General features: G+C 33.1%; 2 protein-coding genes across 4 annotated transcripts in view; both read right to left on the reverse strand.

Moving 5' to 3' along the window:
• The window catches only part of LOC136977661 (RNA-binding protein 42-like), a 54,923-nt gene extending 45,223 nt beyond the window's left edge, over positions 1–9,700 (reverse strand). Inside the window, exon 1 of the mRNA XM_067273193.1 lies at positions 9,558–9,700. Coding sequence (XP_067129294.1) covers positions 9,558–9,610 — 53 coding nt within the window. The 5' untranslated portion in view covers positions 9,611–9,700. The remainder of the gene's footprint in view (positions 1–9,557) is intronic.
• A 7,265-nt stretch (positions 9,701–16,965) lies between these two features.
• Positions 16,966–20,490, reverse strand: part of LOC136977674 (follistatin-related protein 1-like) — a 45,434-nt gene continuing 41,909 nt past the window's right edge. For all 3 annotated transcript variants that reach the window (XM_067273223.1, XM_067273222.1, XM_067273221.1), the window contains one exon: positions 16,966–17,875. In XM_067273223.1, coding sequence (XP_067129324.1) covers positions 17,817–17,875 — 59 coding nt within the window. In that variant the 3' untranslated portion in view covers positions 16,966–17,816. The remainder of the gene's footprint in view (positions 17,876–20,490) is intronic.

The raw sequence follows: 20,490 nt of genomic DNA on the forward strand, positions 1-20,490 counted from the left end.
TGTGTGAATCTATGGTATAGTTGTTGTCTGTATGCTGTCATGTTTGTTTCGAGTTTTGTGATCGTGTAGTAAGTACAGATGATAAACTCATTCATTTCTACCGTCCATTTCATCCGTTGGCGTGGTTTTCCAGCCTTTGTGGTCTGTGGATGCATTGCCACAGAAACACCAAGGCTGGGTTGGTTCCTCACATCTGTTGAGGGCATTGCAGTAGCCATGCTTGGGCCGGTGCTGCTTTCGCCACCGGTAACCAGGGAGACTGTGGCCTATTTTTCGAACGTGAGCCTCTGCCTAACTCATGAACGCGGACCTTGTTAACCCGGGCGACGTCCGAGCCGGTATCACATTTGGATCTGGTTACTACCATAATACGTATCTCCACAGAATGTGGGTGTGTGGTCATTCTTAGCTTCATTTCTCCCCATAGACCTTACTGGCATGGGTGTCCCTACCAGGAGCTTGTGCTCCAGCCTGCATTGCCCTATGGATCAGTAAAATTACTGGGCTCTCCCACCACGACCAGGTGGTGACCATGGGAGAGTTAAAGAAAACATTTGAATTTATGAATTATGTATTTCATCAAGTAATCATTCAAATTTATTGTGATCATAAATTCTTATTTTTCAATTTCTAAATATATAATCTAACATAATGAAATAATTTATAACTTGATTAAAATTTTTAATTTAAATGCAATATTAAGAAAAGATGAAAAATAGTTCTTCAAGAAAAGAATTTTTTATAATATTGATAAGTTATTCAAATCAAAAATTAGCATTCTTGGTATTATGCAACCAAAAATAAAAGTGTGGGGGTACTCAATGGAAGCCCATAAAAATTGATAGAAAGTGTAACAAAGAACATCTGTAAATAAAATATGTCCCATGCTTCTATTTTTTACTTTTTAGCTTTATATACTATATGTAACACTGAATTATCAAAATGCTTTCTTCTTGATTTAGTATTTCATTTAACATATATTATATTATTAGTTACATATATCAAAGTTTTGAGAGGGTGAGGAATTGATGAGGTTAACTTCAGAGTTTGATAAAAGCAATGGTCTGAATAACTAAAATGTACATTTATTTACAATAATAAAACTACAAAACACAAAAAAATTGCTTGGGCTAAAGTCAACAGGGGAAGGTGGAGTGGCAAACTCAGAATTTAATCTTGGGAAACAGAGTTGAATGGACAAAAGCATTTTGAATGCAAATTCAATAAAATTCCCTCCTTATATGCCTGCTAATTCATAGGTAGTATAGAAATAGAAGACATGACAATACAAATAAAAAAATGAATTTTAATTACAAAAATATTCCTTTTCCTTTGTAGGGTGTAAGACAAAGCATGTATATAGTAAGTGGTAAAACTCTATTGTTAATTTGATCACTCAATGATATCAGGATGTTTTCTTTTTGTTTTTTAAATTGATAGCATCCTAATAAGGATATGTTTTTTAATGTTTGCAGGTTATATAATAAATGTCTTTAACATTAGAAAAGTGATTATATTGCTTTCCTAAAAAAATAAAGGCATATCTAGAAAGCTAAGTTAAAACTTTTATTTCATCTAATAATTAAACTTAAGTACATTCATTTAATACAAATATAACACAATTGCACAATACAATTAATAAAATTACAATTAAATAAAATTCTGGAATGCAGAATTATTAGGATTTTTCGATGCTGTTACCCAAAGTTCACATCTGTAAAACACATGCAACAAAAATAATCACAGTCGATTCTGCTTAATTGGGACACATTGGGACTAATCCATTTTGGCCCAATTGAGTGGCTGCCCCATTAAACAAACTAACAATAAATTCTAAAAATAAATACCGTATTTATTTGCATATAAGACGAGGTTTTTATTCATTTATCACAGCTTCAAATTCCTAGGTTGTCCTATACATGTAAAGTGAAAGATTCTTTGCGTTTTTACAAATAATATTTGTGAACAGTGTATTCACATTTTTTACTGGATGCTTACCCTCTTGTATTTAAAAATGTAAGTATTTTATCTGGGTCGTTTGAATTGTTCTTGTATATTGTCAAGAGTAAAGATGAATAGCAATAGGAACTGAATTGAATTCAAAAATCATACAAGAGCCTGATATAAGTTTTAATCCATTCCCATGTGAAAATAAATGATTATTTGGAAATCAGAATTCGGAAAAACTCATAAGTGTAATTGACGGAGAGTGAATTCGACTGTTAAAAAGGTTCCTGATTATCCAGCTTTACATGAGCAAATTATGTTGTTGATTTTACAAGAGTTTTCCTTAAAGATTAAAATATCAGTAATTTTTGCAGAACAATGTGTGCATTTACATGCATTTCATATTTTATTTGTGATTAAACGAAATAATATTAGAACAGTATTAATAAATCTAATATTCTTTACTTTGATCTTTAAAGTCACACCTCGTCCTATATGCGAGTAAATACAGTATGTAATATGTAGGTAAAAAAATAATAATTAGGTACCTATTTTAATGTTTTATTAAACCAAAATACAGAAAATATTTGTACTGTAAATTGTGCAGAAAAAAATACTACATACATGATAAATTTTACTATTTCAAATTTTAATTCTGCAAAAATGCATCAAGTGTAGTCTGTCTTTTGCTTGGAAATTTTGTATTTGATATTGTGTCTTGCTTTTTCTCAAGACAACCGACCATCACTTGCTTTAAAATCATTGTGGCTCAAGCTTTTTAGCAATCTCCTCTGACTGCCTTCAACACAGCTGCTGATAGTCATGCCTCGCCCACTAATTATAGAAAACCATTGATCTAATGCTTCTTCGACTTCTGGATCTTTTCCATTGTGCTTTCTTTTGGATGTTCATGGAATTTATTCCTGTCCCACTCCTCAACACAGTTGATTTTCTTCTTGTAGGAGATGTGCAATGGTAGATTTTGGTAGGTTATATCAGCAAGTCTATGATGGCTTGTAATCAATGGCTGGCTTTTAATTTTATCCAGCACAGCAATTTTACTTGAAAGTGTAAAATCATTTCTTGGCATCTTGGCAAAGATTTAAAAATCTTAAATAAAATCAACACTAAATGAATATCAATAGATACAATACTATAGTAATGGTAGACTCTTAAGAGACATAAACTTGCCAGACTCACCATGACAGATAACTGATTCGTCTCAAGCTAGTGTTGTGAAATATTAGTGTACATAGTGTTGACATATTTTCAAAAAATCCCTAAAATATATCAAAAATTGCTAACTTTCTTTTCTGCTACTGTCCAATTAAGTGTTTAAATTATGTATTAATTTAGTTTCTGTTCTTTGAGATTTGCCCAAAAAAGTGGCTGTCCCAATTAAACAGAATCAACTGTACATGATTATAGTTTACATATAAAATTTACATCAATGTTATTTTGTATATTTCTAGCAAATTAATTAGGATAATAATTTCATATAAAGATAAAAAACTACCTTATTTCAGAACAATCAATTAAAATATTTCCAATTATTTTATACACAATTCTTTTCAATAGTTTTATTTATAATCTGTAATTATTATTACATTTTCTATTTAATTCTTGAATAATTGAATTAGTATTATAAACTTTTAATTTTTTAATATTACTTTAGTTATTGATATTTATAATTAAATTTATTAGAACATGTTGCATGTCTATAATGTAAGTAATTTACTTAAAGAACTAAATTAACTGTAGAAATGTGTTTGGTCTAATTATATGTACAAAAATGTTCACAAATACTTCCTTATACCTTTATAAACAAAATTTTAACATTATGATCTGAAACATCTGAAACTGAAATACTCATGGAGACCGTCTTCAACCCACCCATGGAGTCTCCATGAGTTGGAGACATCATAAAGCTTTCAAAAACACAAAAAAATAGAGATAGAACATCATACTGGTAAAAAACAAACTTCTTATGTAAAAAGTTTGTTTTTAATGTATCTAATAGTGGTTGGTATAACAGGTGGTATGACCTGGCAATGAGTGAGTCTACACAACCGTTACTAGGGGATACTGATACCATTGAGTGAAGAATTTAACAATGAATTTTCACCACTTACTATATACATGCTTTGGTGTAAGAGTCCCTTCATCTCCTCTGGGTGCACCACCTCCCCAGTGGTGCACCCAGAGGAGATGAAGGGGCCACATATAAGTCCTACAGACTTAACATTGTATGTTTGCCACTTTGCCATGAAGAACCATTCCACCTTTTTCAAATCTCTCTTCAACAGCATCATCTACAAGATAAGTGTTTTAATTTGATACCTCAAATTAGCCTCAAATGTATTTTTAGTCCCAGCCATTTACTCAAACAAAGCCAGACAAAATGAAACCCCGTTTCAATTAATATAGGTCTCTGTGATAGATTCTCTATAGATTCTCTGTGAGTCTTCACTAATTTTCTGCTAAAATTGTTTATAAACTGTAAAAAATATATTGTCATTGGGAATACATATGTATGTAAAGTTTCAACTAGATCAGAAATTGAGAAGTGGCTGAAAACTGAATTACAAGATTTTATCTAGACAAACAACTAGCAACATTAACGACAAACATAAACAGGATGAGCACTGCAAAAATAAAAATACTGCAATGGATGTATGAAATGATAATAATCAGAAAAAATGAAAATGAGCAAAAATGAAAAAAACGAACAGTAAAGGCAACAGATTTGGCCAGAGAAATGCAAGAGACAAAAGTGAGGTGGTTCAGATACATTATGAAAGAAAAAAAAATGAAAACTATATGAGAAGGAACATTATGACAATGGAAATTGAAGTTAAACAGAGAAGAGAATGGCCTCAAGAAAAAGATGGAGAGATGCAATAGATGAAAGTAAACAGACAAAAATATTGAAAGAATGAAAGTTTGTTTTGTTTGGTGTCATGACTTGGTGAATTTATACACACTTGGCAAATTCATCTATTTAATCCATAATCTTTACAGAGATGCGTTTTGAGCTTTTGCCCCTCTTCAGTCTGTTACGTAATATACATATGTTGTATCTGGTGGGCATCTGTCCGGCACCTTCTGCACTACGTCGTCCCACTTACTTTCCCCTTCTTGCTAACTTAAACTGCTTCCCCCACGTCTCACAGCATGTAACTTCTCCCTCCCAGAATGCTGCACACAGCCATGCCTACAACTGTATAAATATACTTTTTAAGATATTCTATTTAATAGTTGTAACCAGCTTTTATGAATTTCTATGCTTAAGTTCTTGTTAATATTATTTTTGTCTGTAGTAATTTTGTAGCTTTCTTTAAATTTTCTTTTGTACCAATTTTTTTCTTTGTGTACTATTTTAACATCAATTTTATCTATGCTGCAGTTATGAGTTGTGCAATGTTCATAAAAAACAGTTTATTCTATTATATTTTAAACCCATAATGTGTTCTTTTAATCTTGTTTCCAATCTTCTTTTTGTTTCTCCAATGTATGCTTTTGGTGGTTCACATGTGCAAGGTATTTTGTAAATGACATCAGTAGTGTTGTATTTATCTGATTGTTTATTTACGCCAGGTTTAGTCTGCCAGATTCTTTTTTGTAAGTTTCCATAAGTTGGTGCCAGTTTTATATTTATTTTATTGAAACTTTTATTTATCTATTCAAAGAAGCCACAAATGTAGGGGAAGGATATGTATCTTAATCTGCCTTTATCTTTATTTTATTTTCCAGTCTGTTATTGTAGATTTTACTTTCCCAGTTATTTATTATTTGTTGTGGGTAGCCGTTTAATAGGAATTTAGTTCGTAGTTCATTAAGATGTTTTTCTTCTTCTGTAGTGAGCTTGTTCTTGTTTATGTTTTTTTTAAACTCCATGTTGAATATGTTTTCCTTTATGTACTGTGGGATGTTTGAATTGTAGCTTATCACCTTCCTGATCTTGCGTGATTTAGTATATGGCTCGAATTCAATTCTCTTTGCTTTTTTGGTTAATTTAATGTCTAAGTAATTTATTTCTGTGTTTGTCTCCTTCTCAACTTTAAATTTAATATTATCATTTAATTTGTTTATTTTTTCTTCTATTTCTTCTAATCTTATTATTTCTTGGTCATATAGTATAATTATGTCATCCACATATCGTTTATAAACTTTATGCCTGTAATTTCATTGATTGTTTGATTTATATCTACAATAACAAGTTTTGCTAGTTTCAAGCCTACAAACTGATCCCATGCTTATGCCTGTTTTTTGTGTGTAGAACTTACTGTTAACTTCAAAATAATTACTCCTATATACGAATTCTATTAAATCAATTTCCTCTTCTTTTGCTTCACTTTCTTTTAGTGTACTTTCTATTAGGTTCCAGGTTATCAAAAAGTACATATTTACTATATCTAGGCTTGCAAATTTATAATTTTTGTTTATTTTTATATTTTTCATGTTGTGTATAAGTTCATCTGTATGATTGATGGAGTATTCTGAATTTTTATACATTTTTAATTTCTGTTTTAAGTATTTTTCTAGATTATATAAGACTGAATTTTTGAAGTCGACGATGAGTCTTATTTGCTCGCCTGGTTTATGTGTTTTTAGTTGTATGTTTAACTTAAGGTTCTGATATTTCCGTTTGTTAAAATATACTGTTTTTCTTCTTTCTTTATATTGTTTAATTCAACTTGCTCATTTATTTGTTTCTTGAGTTCAACGTAAATAACTTCTTTTGGGTCTATCAGTAGTTCTTTAAAAGACCCGTTATTAACTATTTCTAATTTTTTGGTTTGGATCTACTCTTGTTTCACTATAATAATCTGTTTCGAATTACAGGACTAAGCAGGGGAAGCAGTCAAGTTAGCAGAGAGGGAAAAGTAAGTGGGAAGACGTAGTGCAGAAGGTGTCGGACAGATGCCCACCAGATACAACATATGTATGTTAGGCTCAAAGACCGAAATCGTTCATTAAGCGAAAAAAACAACCAAAATGCGAAATTTGCGTCATGGCAGTTGTAAAAACGGCCACGCGTTGTGGCTAACTCAAAACGACCACAAAGCAAAATTTGTGTTGTGGCTTTCATGATATTGCACGAATGACTACTATCTTTGGTTAATTCAATGTCTAACTGTACTTTTGAGCTTGCCTCCAAAATAGTAGCATAATCAGCTACTAATATAACTTAAACTTATCATAAGTCAGGATGTGCTATTAATATTGGATACCGTATTTTTTGATATTAGTATCTAATTCTTTTGTTTAATGATAATTTTACTTCAAGGTCATGCAATAATAGTTATTATTTTACTATAAAATGTATTAACAAATTTCATGAAATAATAGTTTCTAGGCAATCATGTATGTTCTATTATTGTTGGACAGACTGTATCACAGATCCTTATTTATTACTTTCCTTAGAAACTTTATTAATAGATTATAAACTGCACAATATAAAACTGATATGTATCAAAATTACATAATTTATACACACTTATGTTATAGGATAATATAAGGCTGTTTAAAGCATCATCTTTGCCTAAAATTTATTTTAATATATAAAACAGAACTTTCATGCATGTTATTTTGTATGCTAAAATTTGGCTATTGCTGTTTATATTAGCAATATCAATACATATCACTCCAATATTAATGGCAATGTTGAATGGTAATTAAATGCTGATGCCGTAAAAACTGTTATTAACATTACTGCCAACACTACCAATATTCATTACTGGTCTTGCATCATTGTTCATTGACAATGTAGATACCGTAACATTTACAATGCAATCAGAGACATATTTCAGAATCAGTAAAAATGTGGTCTAAAAACTGACTGAAGTTTAGTTATTTTTTAAAATTTATTTATTTACTGATCTATAAATTGGTGATACGGTATTGGCATATTAATAAAATCATTCTATTCGAAAATTGATTTTACAATTAAATAATTAAAACAAGTAAACACCAGACAGTCCTGGAAATCAGGGATGTCTGATCACCCTAAAATAGGGCCTACGTCAAGCAAAATTGTTGGCTTAACATTGGACTGGCATTAGTGTTGATCCTCCACTACCTTCCAATTATAAATCAATGTTAGTCTGATGGTAGATTACTAGCATTGGGCATGCTGTCAACCTTGGACCAATGCAGATGTGATTGTAAATTTCTATGTAGGTTGTTACATTTTCCTTAAAACAGAACATTTAGTCAGGATATGTGTATAACAGAAATAAGTTTTAGAAAAAGAATACTTTAGGAAGTTATATATCAAATGTTAACATACTGTTTAAGAGTTTATTATCAAATATTTACACATTTGATAAAGATCAATGTAATTCTGTGATTTTAGCTTTCATTACATGTATAAATTAGCAACAAATTAAGACATTGTAATTATTGAAATATTAATAAATATAAACAAAATTAAAATGTTATAAATTTTTAATAACCATTCAAACATTACATTTAAAAGTCATTATACACTTGACAGATCTAATTTTTTTTCCTTCAACTGATATTTTAATGCCAGAGTTACACAATTCTGAATTACTGGATAAATATGCCAACAGCCTTCCATCAAAACCTTAAGTGCATTATTTACAATCGAAGCTTCCAATTCACCTTGGAGATGCAGAGCCGCAACCTGTTTCAGAGACGGCATAAAAGCAATCGTCACGTTGCCATTATTAATTCCGACGCCAGAATCGTTACTAACGTACTCTTCTTCCAAAGTGGGATCGAGCAAGCATAGTTCATCCCACTGTCTAAGCGAACAGCCAATAACCATATCAAACAAATCAATACCGGCATCCATCAGAGCAACACCAGCGCAAGTGATTCCATTACTTAAAACTCCGCCATCATCTTCCAGAACGAGAATGAAGATATCGATAGTGCATTTTGGGAATTTGTACAAACACACTACGGGCTCGATAGCTTCTTTTAAAATACTCGAATATTCTTTCTCACGATTAACAGATTGACGTCTATTATGTGAAAATGGTGCAAATTTAAATTCACAAAATAATTGTCCTTTATTTTGGAAACCTTGCATTTTTGGAACTTCTCTAGGACCATAAATGGAACATATTATTTTCGTCTTTCCAACTTCCAAATAAGCAGATCCACGTGCTTCTTTAACAACACTCACGTGGAGAACAGGATTCCTACAATCCAGCATCCTTCTACGATCGTTCCTTAAACGATCAGGTTTAATTAATTGTTCTTTTTCCATGAAAACAACCGGAGGAATTGTATTTTCCGGTCCATTTATCCTTCTACTATCAGAAGGCATAACTCGATCTTCTTTCGAAACGACAAACTCCAAACTTATAAATCTTCCTCGTCACAAAGAAAAATTTATTCGGCACTAGATGTCGCCATTATCATCATCTTTATATAAAAATTTCCAAAAATTAAGAATATTTAACTAAATAAATGCAAGCGATTTCTAATTATTACGCAAAAAAATTCTTTAGAATTAATTTATTGTTATTGTTTTTACTTTTTAACAATAAACTGGTTGCATTTTAATCTAAATGAAAAGTTAAGTTTATTTCGGAAATTGCTCCATCGATTGAGAAAATTGACTTAATTCTAACCTGTTCATCTCTTCTTCCATCTCTTTTCTTCTCTCTTCTGACATTGAAGTCATCTTTAACGAACACTTTTATCTTATTTACTCTTTCACAAACCCAACTACTCGTTCACTCTTTGGCACAATTGCCAAATCGTTTCCGGAAAGTTCCGCTAGATGGCGTTCAAAAATTCGTAATTTTTAGGACAAATTCGCTATTGATAATATGTATGACGTTACGAGCAATTTCCTTTCTAAGACTCCCAGGACGTACAATGAAATATAAAAATTATCGTCTTAGTCTGCTTTATAACTAAGAGGGTCTCTTTTAGCAAGCCCACAATAAGGTGGCCGGGTGGTGAGGAAAAGGCCCGACATATTTTTCGATCCGTCCGAATTCGATCCCGGATCCTCCAGAGCGGTAGGCTGCCACCACTCGTCTTGGTACACCATTGTGAGTGGTTGACATATTTTATACATAAACTTAATTATATGAATCGGGTTGACTTCCATCTCGAGATCAGTTCTGGTCTAGGTAGCGGGATATTTACTCCGGTTCGTGGTATAATGTAGGCATTGAGAAGTCCACGCACGATGAGCACCCGGAATTGTGATTGTAATGAATATTGGAGCGTGATCACTAGTAAAGGTGTCTTGACTTGGTTGCCATGTTGTTAAGCTCAGCAAGTCTGGGGAACCAAGAGATATGTCAATGGCTGATGAGCCGTTGGGATAGAAGTGGGTCGGCTCCCCTGTGTTCCAGCAGCACACGTTTGTTGAGGAGAGCCAGTCGAATAATGCCCGACCTGAAGCGTCAGGGAGGACGCACGAGACGTCCCAATGAGGATGGTGTGTATTCCAATCCACACATAGGCAGAGGCGACGGTCAACTGGTAAGAGGGCATCCAAGGAAATCCGTGGACTTACTCCATGAGGAGCATATACACTGACTAAAGTTAAGGAGGACCCTGTTATGAACACTTGGGTCTTCCGAACCTCTAAACTCGTGATGACGGAGCTGGGCAGGCTGGCCACCGACTGGCTATAGCCGTCAGGAGGCCTCGCCCCTTGGGCGGTCCCGACGGAACAACGAGAACCCCGGGAGAGAAAAAACTCGACTCCGATGCCAGCCACGTTTCCTGGATAAGTGAAACATCGGTCTCACAAAGCCATTGCGACGCCAAGAGGCGATCTCGTTTAGGGCGTAGACCTCTAGCGTTCCATTGCACTATATGGAAGGTATTCTGACTTCCAGCCACGTTAGGTATTTGTTGATTGAGTTTTTGACTGACGTCTGTGTATTTTGGCCTTGTTCGGCCGGGGTAGTAAAGTCTAAATCGTCCAAAGTGGTTGCTCTAGATGAGCCAGCAGGATAAAATGGGTCTATATCAGATTGCGGACCGTCTGTGTCTGATGTAGCCGAACGACTGCTTGACGAGGTTTTGAAACTTTTTTCTTTTTCGGATAGTAGGCCTGAGCAGTCGATTTCGACTGATGGGATGGCCGTTTGCATGGCATTGGTGCCGCCATCGGACTGTCTGTGCTTGGCTCGCGTTCAGATGTGTAAGCCTTTTGGTCTGGAATTGTAGGGTAAGATCGAAGTGTTTCGTGGAGGTGACAAATCTCCGCACGCAACGCCTCAACTGCGGATTCTAGTTAAGAGATTCTTTTCGACAAGGTCGGGAAATCGTCTGTCGACTCTGGGGGAGCGCGGGCAAACTCTTGTCCCCGCTGAGGGGGCTTTCGGGAATCCGCCTCATTTTGTATCGGTTTTGGTAGTGAAGCCACTTCCGCATATGACGCGGGGCCGCTTTGTATATCTTCGCGTCCTTATAAGAACATCGGCGAGTGATGCATTGTTTTAACAATCGAGTCTCTCTCTGATAGTCCAAACAGTGGGGGAGTCCGCTTTGTGGTCCCCGCCGAACGAACGCAGCCACAATACTCGGTAACACAGTTGACTGATTTGTGGTCCGCGCCACATTTGATACATTTCCGTTGGCCTCGACATGACGGGGCCGTTTGGCCGAAGGAGAGACACTGCCGCACTGACGTGGGCGGGGAATGTAACGTTCGCAGCGATATCTCTGGTAATAGAGGGTAACCGTCTCCGCCCTGGCCACCGAGTAGACCGCGGAACTAAGGACAACTATGTCCCCTTCTTTCCGCGTAAATCGACGTATTTCGATCACCGGTATGTTGTTGTCGGAGAGAATATCGTATATAGAATTTATGTGCCGCGCAGGCGAGCATGCACACTGATTTGAACTGTTGTTTACTTATTTCTCACTCTGTCTGCAACATGATTATTGCTACGTATATTTCGATTAAATACATTAAATCATTGACAAAAGATATTTTGTATGGAAGTATGTTTTAAAATGAATTTTAATCTCTACTTTATAATTAATTATTTTAATTTTTATAGGAAGAAATAAGATTTTACATATATATGTTCCGCTCATCTACAAAAAAAAAATAATAATAAATAAAAATTAGAGGGAACATTGATAATAGGCCTACAGTAACATATAAATGGATTATGTATGTTCGTGCCGTCCTCTTCCTGAACAGTTTGTAGATATCTATCCTTTCCGAATGTTTCAGCCTAAGCAGTTCTATCACACAATGTAGTAGTCACCTACGAGAAGGCCCTCTGTTCCATCTATAAGGATGTAGTAAGCACAGAATTTTAAGGAGTAAGGAAATTGTAGAGGTCTTCTAAAACTCTACAATTTCCTCACTCCTTAGAAATGAAAAAGACGCCATCGAGAGAAAATAGTGCCTCGGCCGAAACAACTTGAAAGGTTAGAAATGTACAAAGCCTTCGGGAGAAGGACGGTAGTTAACTTCAAGGAGACAGACTCTATTTCGTCAGCCTGAAGAGCGTATAAAAAGTTATAAGTTAGGGTGCGACTATGCAGACACGAATTTAGAGCGAGCGATTTAGTTTTCGCAAAGGAAAACCATGCACAAGCGAGAAGCGAAAAATAACGCTGGCGAGAGCGAATTTCTAGTTCTCGCACATATCTGACAGGGTTTGATATTTATCGCATCTTGCTTCTTCTCGCCACATATTCTCGCTCGCGTCTGCATAGTCGCACCCTAAATGTTTCTTTTTCCAATAGTGAGACTAATAATATTTATCTCGTCTTTCTTAAAGTATGATTAAAGTGAGGCCACCAAATGAAAACTATGTTCTGTGATATTGTATAGTCTTTGGCTTTGTCTATTAAATTTTTCTCATATTTTTTCTTATTTATAACAATAAAACCTGATAAAATATATACTTTAATGTCCGGCGTCACCAGACCGAGATTTTATTTGTTTATTCTTGTGTCGAATGAAACGCATTTTCCTTCCAAATCGACGTCACGCGGAAAGAAAAAGAACAAAAAATAACAAGTAAAATAAAATAAAAGAAACAGAAGACAGATCGAGTGTTCCTTCAGTTAATTTGGAAATAACGTAGATTGTATGAGAACTGTTGTTGCAAGAAATAAAAAGACCTGCAGTACATTTATTCATTTGAAGTAAATTTTCAAGTAAAATTTGAAGTAAAATTTACTTCAAATGAATAAATGTACTGTATGACCGACACGACAAAGTTGATCTTAGGATACAAACTGTATATACTCTAAAGTTGCCAATAGACAACGTTTGCGTTTTATTTTGTTTCTAAAAAAACTAAAATTTAATTTTGCCCAAAAGAAGACATTTGACTTCTGAATAAATTACAGGACATCTCTCCCTCACTCCGGACGACAGGATGTTTTGACAGCCGATGACCGAGAAGGTTAAGGCATCAATCTGTCGCTGTGGGGTACTCCGGATCACATCTGGACGAGCAGCTCCCCAGAAATTTTTCACGAACTATCTGTCACGAATATGTTGGCTTTCATCTCCCACCACCCGGCCGCCCTCCATTGTGAGCCTGACTGAACGCATAATGGATATGATTTAAAGTTCTTTTATCGCTCGTAAGGCGGAAAAAAACAAGAAAATTTGCATTTTATTTTTCCATATAACTTAATCTAAATCTTATAAACTTAATCTTCAAAATTGCAGCTGAAATCTAAAAAGTAAGTTTGTGTAATAAACAGCGATATCAACTTTTATCGTGTCAACTGACGTCTTCATCTTTTCTCTAGACCGGAGACGTTAAACTGTAGTCTGCAAAAATATTTTTTCAATTAACACTAAAATAATGCAAAGAATAACGCCTTATTTACCTTAATCTTAAATTAAAATACATCGGAAAATATGTACAGGAAAATTTACGGATTTCCAAATATGCAGTATCTGTATTAATGTAAAAGACTTCGCGAGTTCATAAAACACTGAAGCAAAGTCAATTTAATAAGTTTTATCTATATATAGGGGAGACCGGGGCAACTTCGGCATGTTAAGAATAAGTTAAATTTTGTGTAATAAATACTGCTGTAAACTGAAATAAGAGCGTTGTTTATTGTCTGCCAGAATGTAACCTTACCACAGAACTGGTTAAAATCAGTTTGGAAATAAAAATAATCATAATAATAATAACTTTATAAAGAGATAGCGATTGCCGAAGTTGCCCCCATACCAGGGGAAACTTCGGCAACAGTAATGGAGCAAGATACGGAGGTATATAAATTTGTGTTATTAACAATGTATACGTTGGAGTTCACTATTAAAACAAAGAAATACTCTTCCAAAGACCTACCGTATATCTCGGCAGATAAGACGATAGTTGAATTATAAAAAAAGGCCCCCAAAATCCGGGGTTGTCTTATAGAACAGATACAAAAAAACTTGGTTTTAAATTAAATAAATTTCAATCTATTATAAAAGAATGGACAAATCGTAATTATTTACTAGTAGAGAGTAGGGTATGTGCACAAAATAGAATAGCCCATACGACGTTTTTGTGAATAGTCAAAATCATTACTCGAATGTTTGAACAATCACAAAACAGTGCAAGAAAATAAAATTTGTTCATTCGAAAAATTACGAATAGGACATAATTCCGTATACACTATACAGTTACAGTATTATTACTCAGATGATGATCACTAATCAGGAACAAGATCGGCAACACTGCCGAAGATGCCCCAATAGTCACGATTTAGAAACATTAAGTGGAACCCTGAGAATAGGGTACTAAGCCATGATCTGGTCACGTGAATAAGTTAATGTTTTATCCTTCTAACAGGAAAAATAACTTTCGTTATTATAGAATTATAACAAAACATGCCAATTCTATATAAATGAAAGCAAAATATTATATGAAATTGAACGAAACAGACAAGTTATTTGATATTTCGACTACGCTTGTCGGAGAACAACACAGACACCACACTCAACAAGGCTAGCCTCTAAAGCAAGGGTCGCCAAACTTTTTTCATCGTCGACCCCCTACAAATTTTCAAAACCTCACATCGACCCCCACCAAAAAGTTTGTGTTACAAGCCAAAAAAAGCACTTACTATTTAAATACATTTCTTTTAAATTTTTATTTATTTTTTCATTTATTGTATATAGACCTATGTTAATAATTTTTGTAACTGACAATCAGTGAGACGGATAAGCTTGATAATCGACCCCCCAATAATGTTATATCGACCTCTATCGTTTTTTTTTTTTTTTTTTTTTAACTCTTTCCGCCCAGTGGGCACTAAGAGGGCCTCTTTTAGAAGGCCCATTATGGGTTCGGCCAGGCCCACAATGGGGCGACCGGGTGGTGAGGGACGGGGCCCGACATATCCGAACGGACCACTCCCCGAAAAATTATATCGACCCCTAGGGGTCGATATCGACCACTTTGGCGACCCCTGCTCTAAAGGGTCTCCTTTTATTTTGTTTCAAAGAAAATTTGATTGACGAACTTGCCCCGGTTCTCTCCATATACTGCATATAATCGAGATGGGTTGATAATAATAAGCGCAAAGCCCAAACGGTTAGGAGTTGAAAGTTGAAATTTGGTACATGGTACGTCACGAGAATGTTCAAGAAGGGATTTTACGAAATTCCCCCCGCGGGGAAGAGGTTGTTGACATTCCCCCGCAGGGGGAAGTGTTAACAATGAAAATGTTAACAATGGAAGTATTAAGAGAAAGCGACGTGCAACATTTACAGGCCCAGATGCGGTTTTTTGCGTTTTTGCGGGAAATCGAACATATTTTTAGACCCATCTAAAAATTCTCTAATTAGTCTGAAAACAGGGAGACCTAATTCTTGCATTCTGTGAAAACGGGTAAGATTGGCTATAATATAATAATCTTAATCTTCGCTATAGTTACTTTTTGCCCGAGCAACGCCAGGCTTATCTGCTAGTTAAATATAAAAATGTATAAACAATCATGAAAATTCGATGTACGATCAATAAAAAGTTAAAACAATGGGATCGGTAATATTTTAAAATTATTTGTAAAAATTCTAAAAATAAAAATTCTTACTCGTTCTTTTTATCTGAAAATAAACTACTCTATTTTAACCGATTTCGAGTGATTTATATTAGCGAACAGATGATTAACTAAAAAGAAATACTATACTTCAACCATAACCAAATTCTTGTTGTTTATTAGATTCAAAAACTCCAAATGCATGTTCGCTAATGTAGACTCACTCGATAATCCGTCATAAAACAGAGTAGTTTCTTACTCGTTCTTTTCATCTGAGAATAATCTTTATTTTTAGAGTTTTTGCAAATAATTCGACATACGAATTTAATTGTTGAAGTAATTATGATTTTGGTTTGGGGTACACAAATGAGTAAATGTATTTTTTGATTTATTTAAATTCAATGTTGAAATGGTCTTCCTCTCATATGCCTTCTAGTGGAAAATATTCATTGTTTCGTGGTGAAAGTTCTTAGCAGTAGAACATCCGATGAAATACAGTGTGAATGTCCATAGAATATAAGTTGTTTTGGTCAACTATAGTCGTTTAAACATTCTTTAAACACTAGAACACTGCTTAATGTTTCATTGTCACTGTCGTTGTTCTTTGCACTTTAAACCGAAGTGGAAGAACGAATCTCGAATAGTGTCGAAGTATCCGTCCGATGAAAAGTCATGTCCAATTGGTCAAGCCGTAACCCGGTGAAAACGTCATATTCGGGTGAAAAATCATTTCCGAATGGCTGTGTCACATTCGGTGGAAATCCTTAACCCTCTCCCTCTCCCCGTGGGAGAATTTCCAAAAATCCGTTTTTAGTGTACGTTCTCATGATGTACCCTAACTGTACCAAATTTCAACTTTCAACTCATAACTGTTTGGACTATATACGTTTATCATCATCAACCCTGGCAGAGTTAGAAAAACTAATATATTTAATAATAATGGTCATTACAATATAGGTGTAAACTGAGATTAATAATATGTAGGTATAAAAATCTAAAATGTTTTTATATTTAAAATAAAGTAAAATGATCAAAGAAACAGTATTCAAATTTTCTGCTGATCACATCTATTAATATATTCTAGATTTCTCAACAATATTTTTTTTGAAATTAACATAATTCTGAGAACAATAACAAATTCAAAATCTTTCATTATTACAAGTATTCTTTTAAATAAAATTAAATTTACTGAGCAATAAATTGCAACACTTTTATTCATATTGCCCATCATAACATCAAAATTTAAATATAATAAAGTAAAATTTTATTATTAATTTAATTAAAAATGGATGTTGTATTTATGCCATTCAAAACTCATTGAAACATCATACAAAATATATTGTATATAAACATTAATATATCAAAATATATAAGTAATAAACAAGCTGCCCTGAATACTGACAAAATTCAGTAATAATTATAAAATATAAAAACATATATTTGTTATTTTTATCAATTGATCCCATATATAAAATTACTACAAAGCAATGAATAGAAAAATTATGTTAATCATAAAAAATTTTTTATATTGTATTTGGCACAAATATTAAGTCATATCTAATTGTATAAAATACTTCTTAATAATATGTAACTAACGATGTTTTTGTATGAAAACAGATTCGTATACTTGAAATATATTAACAATAAAACCATATATGAAATGTAAATTTCACTAGCACCATAGAAAGATGTAAATATACACCATATCACTACAGCCATGCATTAACATGCAGAACTGTCACGACCAAATACTTGTAAATACAATTAAAAAATTTCATTTGCATTTGTTTAAACCCCAACTACAATATTCAGAATCTTAATTTGTACATACAAAGAATGTAGATAGTTAACAAATAAGTCATTAGGAATAAACTGTAACTTGATATGTATTTCAAGATTTCTTAGATTTGTTTCTTGATAGAAAGTGTTCGAGATAATTTAGGATCTTTGACTCTATTTTCTGAAAATAAATGAATTATATATTAAAATAAAAATTCATTATTAATGAGATTTATTATAGCAAAACTGTTTATTTGGGAAATATCCTTATATATTTAAAGTCTTACAAAGTAGAAAAGGAAACAATTTTTAATATGAATTATCATTTAAACCACAAAAATGTAATATGAGTGTGATCCCCAGAGAAATTATAAGAAAAATTTTTTGGGTCATGAGAAAAAAATTTCAAAAATAATAAAATATGATATCAAACTAAAATAGGCCATACCAAATTTCCATCTAAAAAATGGAACTATTATTAAAAAGTTTGTGGAACACTGATTTAAACATAATAACTAACTAAAAACAAAAACAATAGAAAATTATTAATAAAATAAACTATTTTCTATCATATAAAACAAAAGTTGATATAATGATTAAAATAAAAATTTTTATTTATAAGTGAAAAACTTATCAAATTTACCAAATCAGTGATTCTCAGATGGTGTGTAAGTTTATAAAATAATGAAAACAATGCTCATTAATCTACTTTTTATTATTATTTATATACTTCTATAATAAAAGATACATATCTTTAATGCCACTTTTTGTTAATGTCACTTTATGAATATAAAACCACCTTTGATCTGATGATGGCTCACTGTTGTGCTGACAAAAATTGTGTCACTACAGGTAGCTCAAAATAAATGAGCAACAAGTTGCACAACTTTCCAACAAAATTTAAAATTTTGGTAGTGCCATCTGTTATCATATTTTATTAAAAAACTTTTTATATTCTTAACTATTTTAAAATGGCAAAAAGCTTAATTTTGAGACTGCCCTCAAAATTAAGCTTTTTGCCATTTTATAATAGTTAAGAATGGGTTTTATAAAAAAATTGTAAACACTAATAATGAGTAAAATTGTCATTAAGTCCGACCCTACCAGAGATACACACAACCCCTTTATCTCCCCACCCCATTGACCTTTAATCACCTAAATTTGCCATATTTTCCCTCTGTTATACATAACCGCTGGAAAAGTAAAAGTCTGATAACCACCATACTGGATAAATAGATAATTTAAATTAAGCAACTAAATTAAATTTACTGAATTTATTTAAGATAATTATTATCTTAAAGAAAAACAATATAATTTTCCAATGAACTAACATTTGACTGCATTTTATAGAGTATAATAAAATAAATAAAAATTAAAAGAGTCTAAGATAATCTAAATAGCCAAACATCTAATAATTGTAACCCAAAAAACAATTCAGCCAAGTTATGGTATTATTGAATTGTTGATTAACTAAATTACAGTATTTGGTATAAAGATAAGCTGTTTAGCACCACCTACTACTAAAATTAGTAATTAAAAATTAATTTTCAATTCTGATTAAATAATTTAGAAAATTTCTGAAAGAATAGAGTAACTCAGAATAGTACTGAAACCTATACTGCTTACAGTGCAGATGAATTACTAGTTACACTATCCAAACTTTCATTCAATCTTTACTTCAAGATCTATATCAAATACACTCATGTCCAAAAAGTAAGCATAATCATCTAATCCAGTGTTTTTCAACCGGGGTGCCACGATGCCACAATTGGGGTTTAGGACCTTAAGTAAATTTCCAAGAAAATGCCTAAAGTGTAGTTCAAGATAACTCATTGTCAGTATTTCGACAAAATTCAATGGACTTAAATTTTGATTTTCAACATGTAGCAACACTATTTTTGCATTAAAATGCTACTTCAAACTGTCAGTTTTTAAAATTTTTTTACCGGGAAGGGAGTGCCACTCAATGAAAAAGGTTAAAAAACACTGATCTAATCCATAGTAGAGCAAATAAACAGCAGAAAATTTATGTAGAAGTTTCCAAAGAATAAAAACATCTAGGAGATGGTCAAGTGTTCCATTAAAAAGTACAAGTTTTTACAAAATATGCATGCTCCATGAATTGAATAGTAGATGGCATTGCGGACAGTTTGTTACTGATTTACTATATGATATTGACAGTGAAGAATTATTGGAAGGATAGAAGCAGACCAATCACAGATAGATGTGTCTAGGACTATGAATATGCCAGAGAGTGTTATGTTGAGGCTTTGGCCAGATTTCAAAGAATGTTTCTGTTTCCTTTTGAGTCCAGATATAGTCTATAGAATGATTCTCATCAGATTAGAATCTGAAGAGAATGGAGAACCTAATACAGTCCCACAAACTTCATGGAAAGAAACTAGTTGCAATCTGGTCTCTTTCTTGTAGGTACTTTATCAGGGTCTGAGGCAGCATTATATTTAATGGCTGTATTGAACTTCATGTTTTTGTAAGTGTCATTACTGCAAGAAAGTAGAGAAAGTTTCAAAACCCAATGTTAGACTTTTCCAAGATGCTGTGGATATAGATTTCATTCTCATGGATGATGAAGTCCATGAACTTATGGCTGCACTCATCAATGACTTTCTTAACAGTGAAGATATTCACTGCATGAAATTTTCATGTCTAAATTCCATTAGAACATATATGGGATGCCCTCAGACAGCAATGATGAACCATTTGAGTGTGCATGCCACATAGTAAGCCTACTTGTCTTTAAAAATGTTTATGCATGCCAAAGTTTTAAACTTTGGC

This window comes from Centruroides vittatus, unplaced genomic scaffold, assembly GCF_030686945.1.
Source record: "Centruroides vittatus isolate TY-2023 unplaced genomic scaffold, ASM3068694v2 contig_466, whole genome shotgun sequence".
In the NCBI taxonomy this organism is placed as follows: domain Eukaryota; kingdom Metazoa; phylum Arthropoda; class Arachnida; order Scorpiones; family Buthidae; genus Centruroides; species Centruroides vittatus.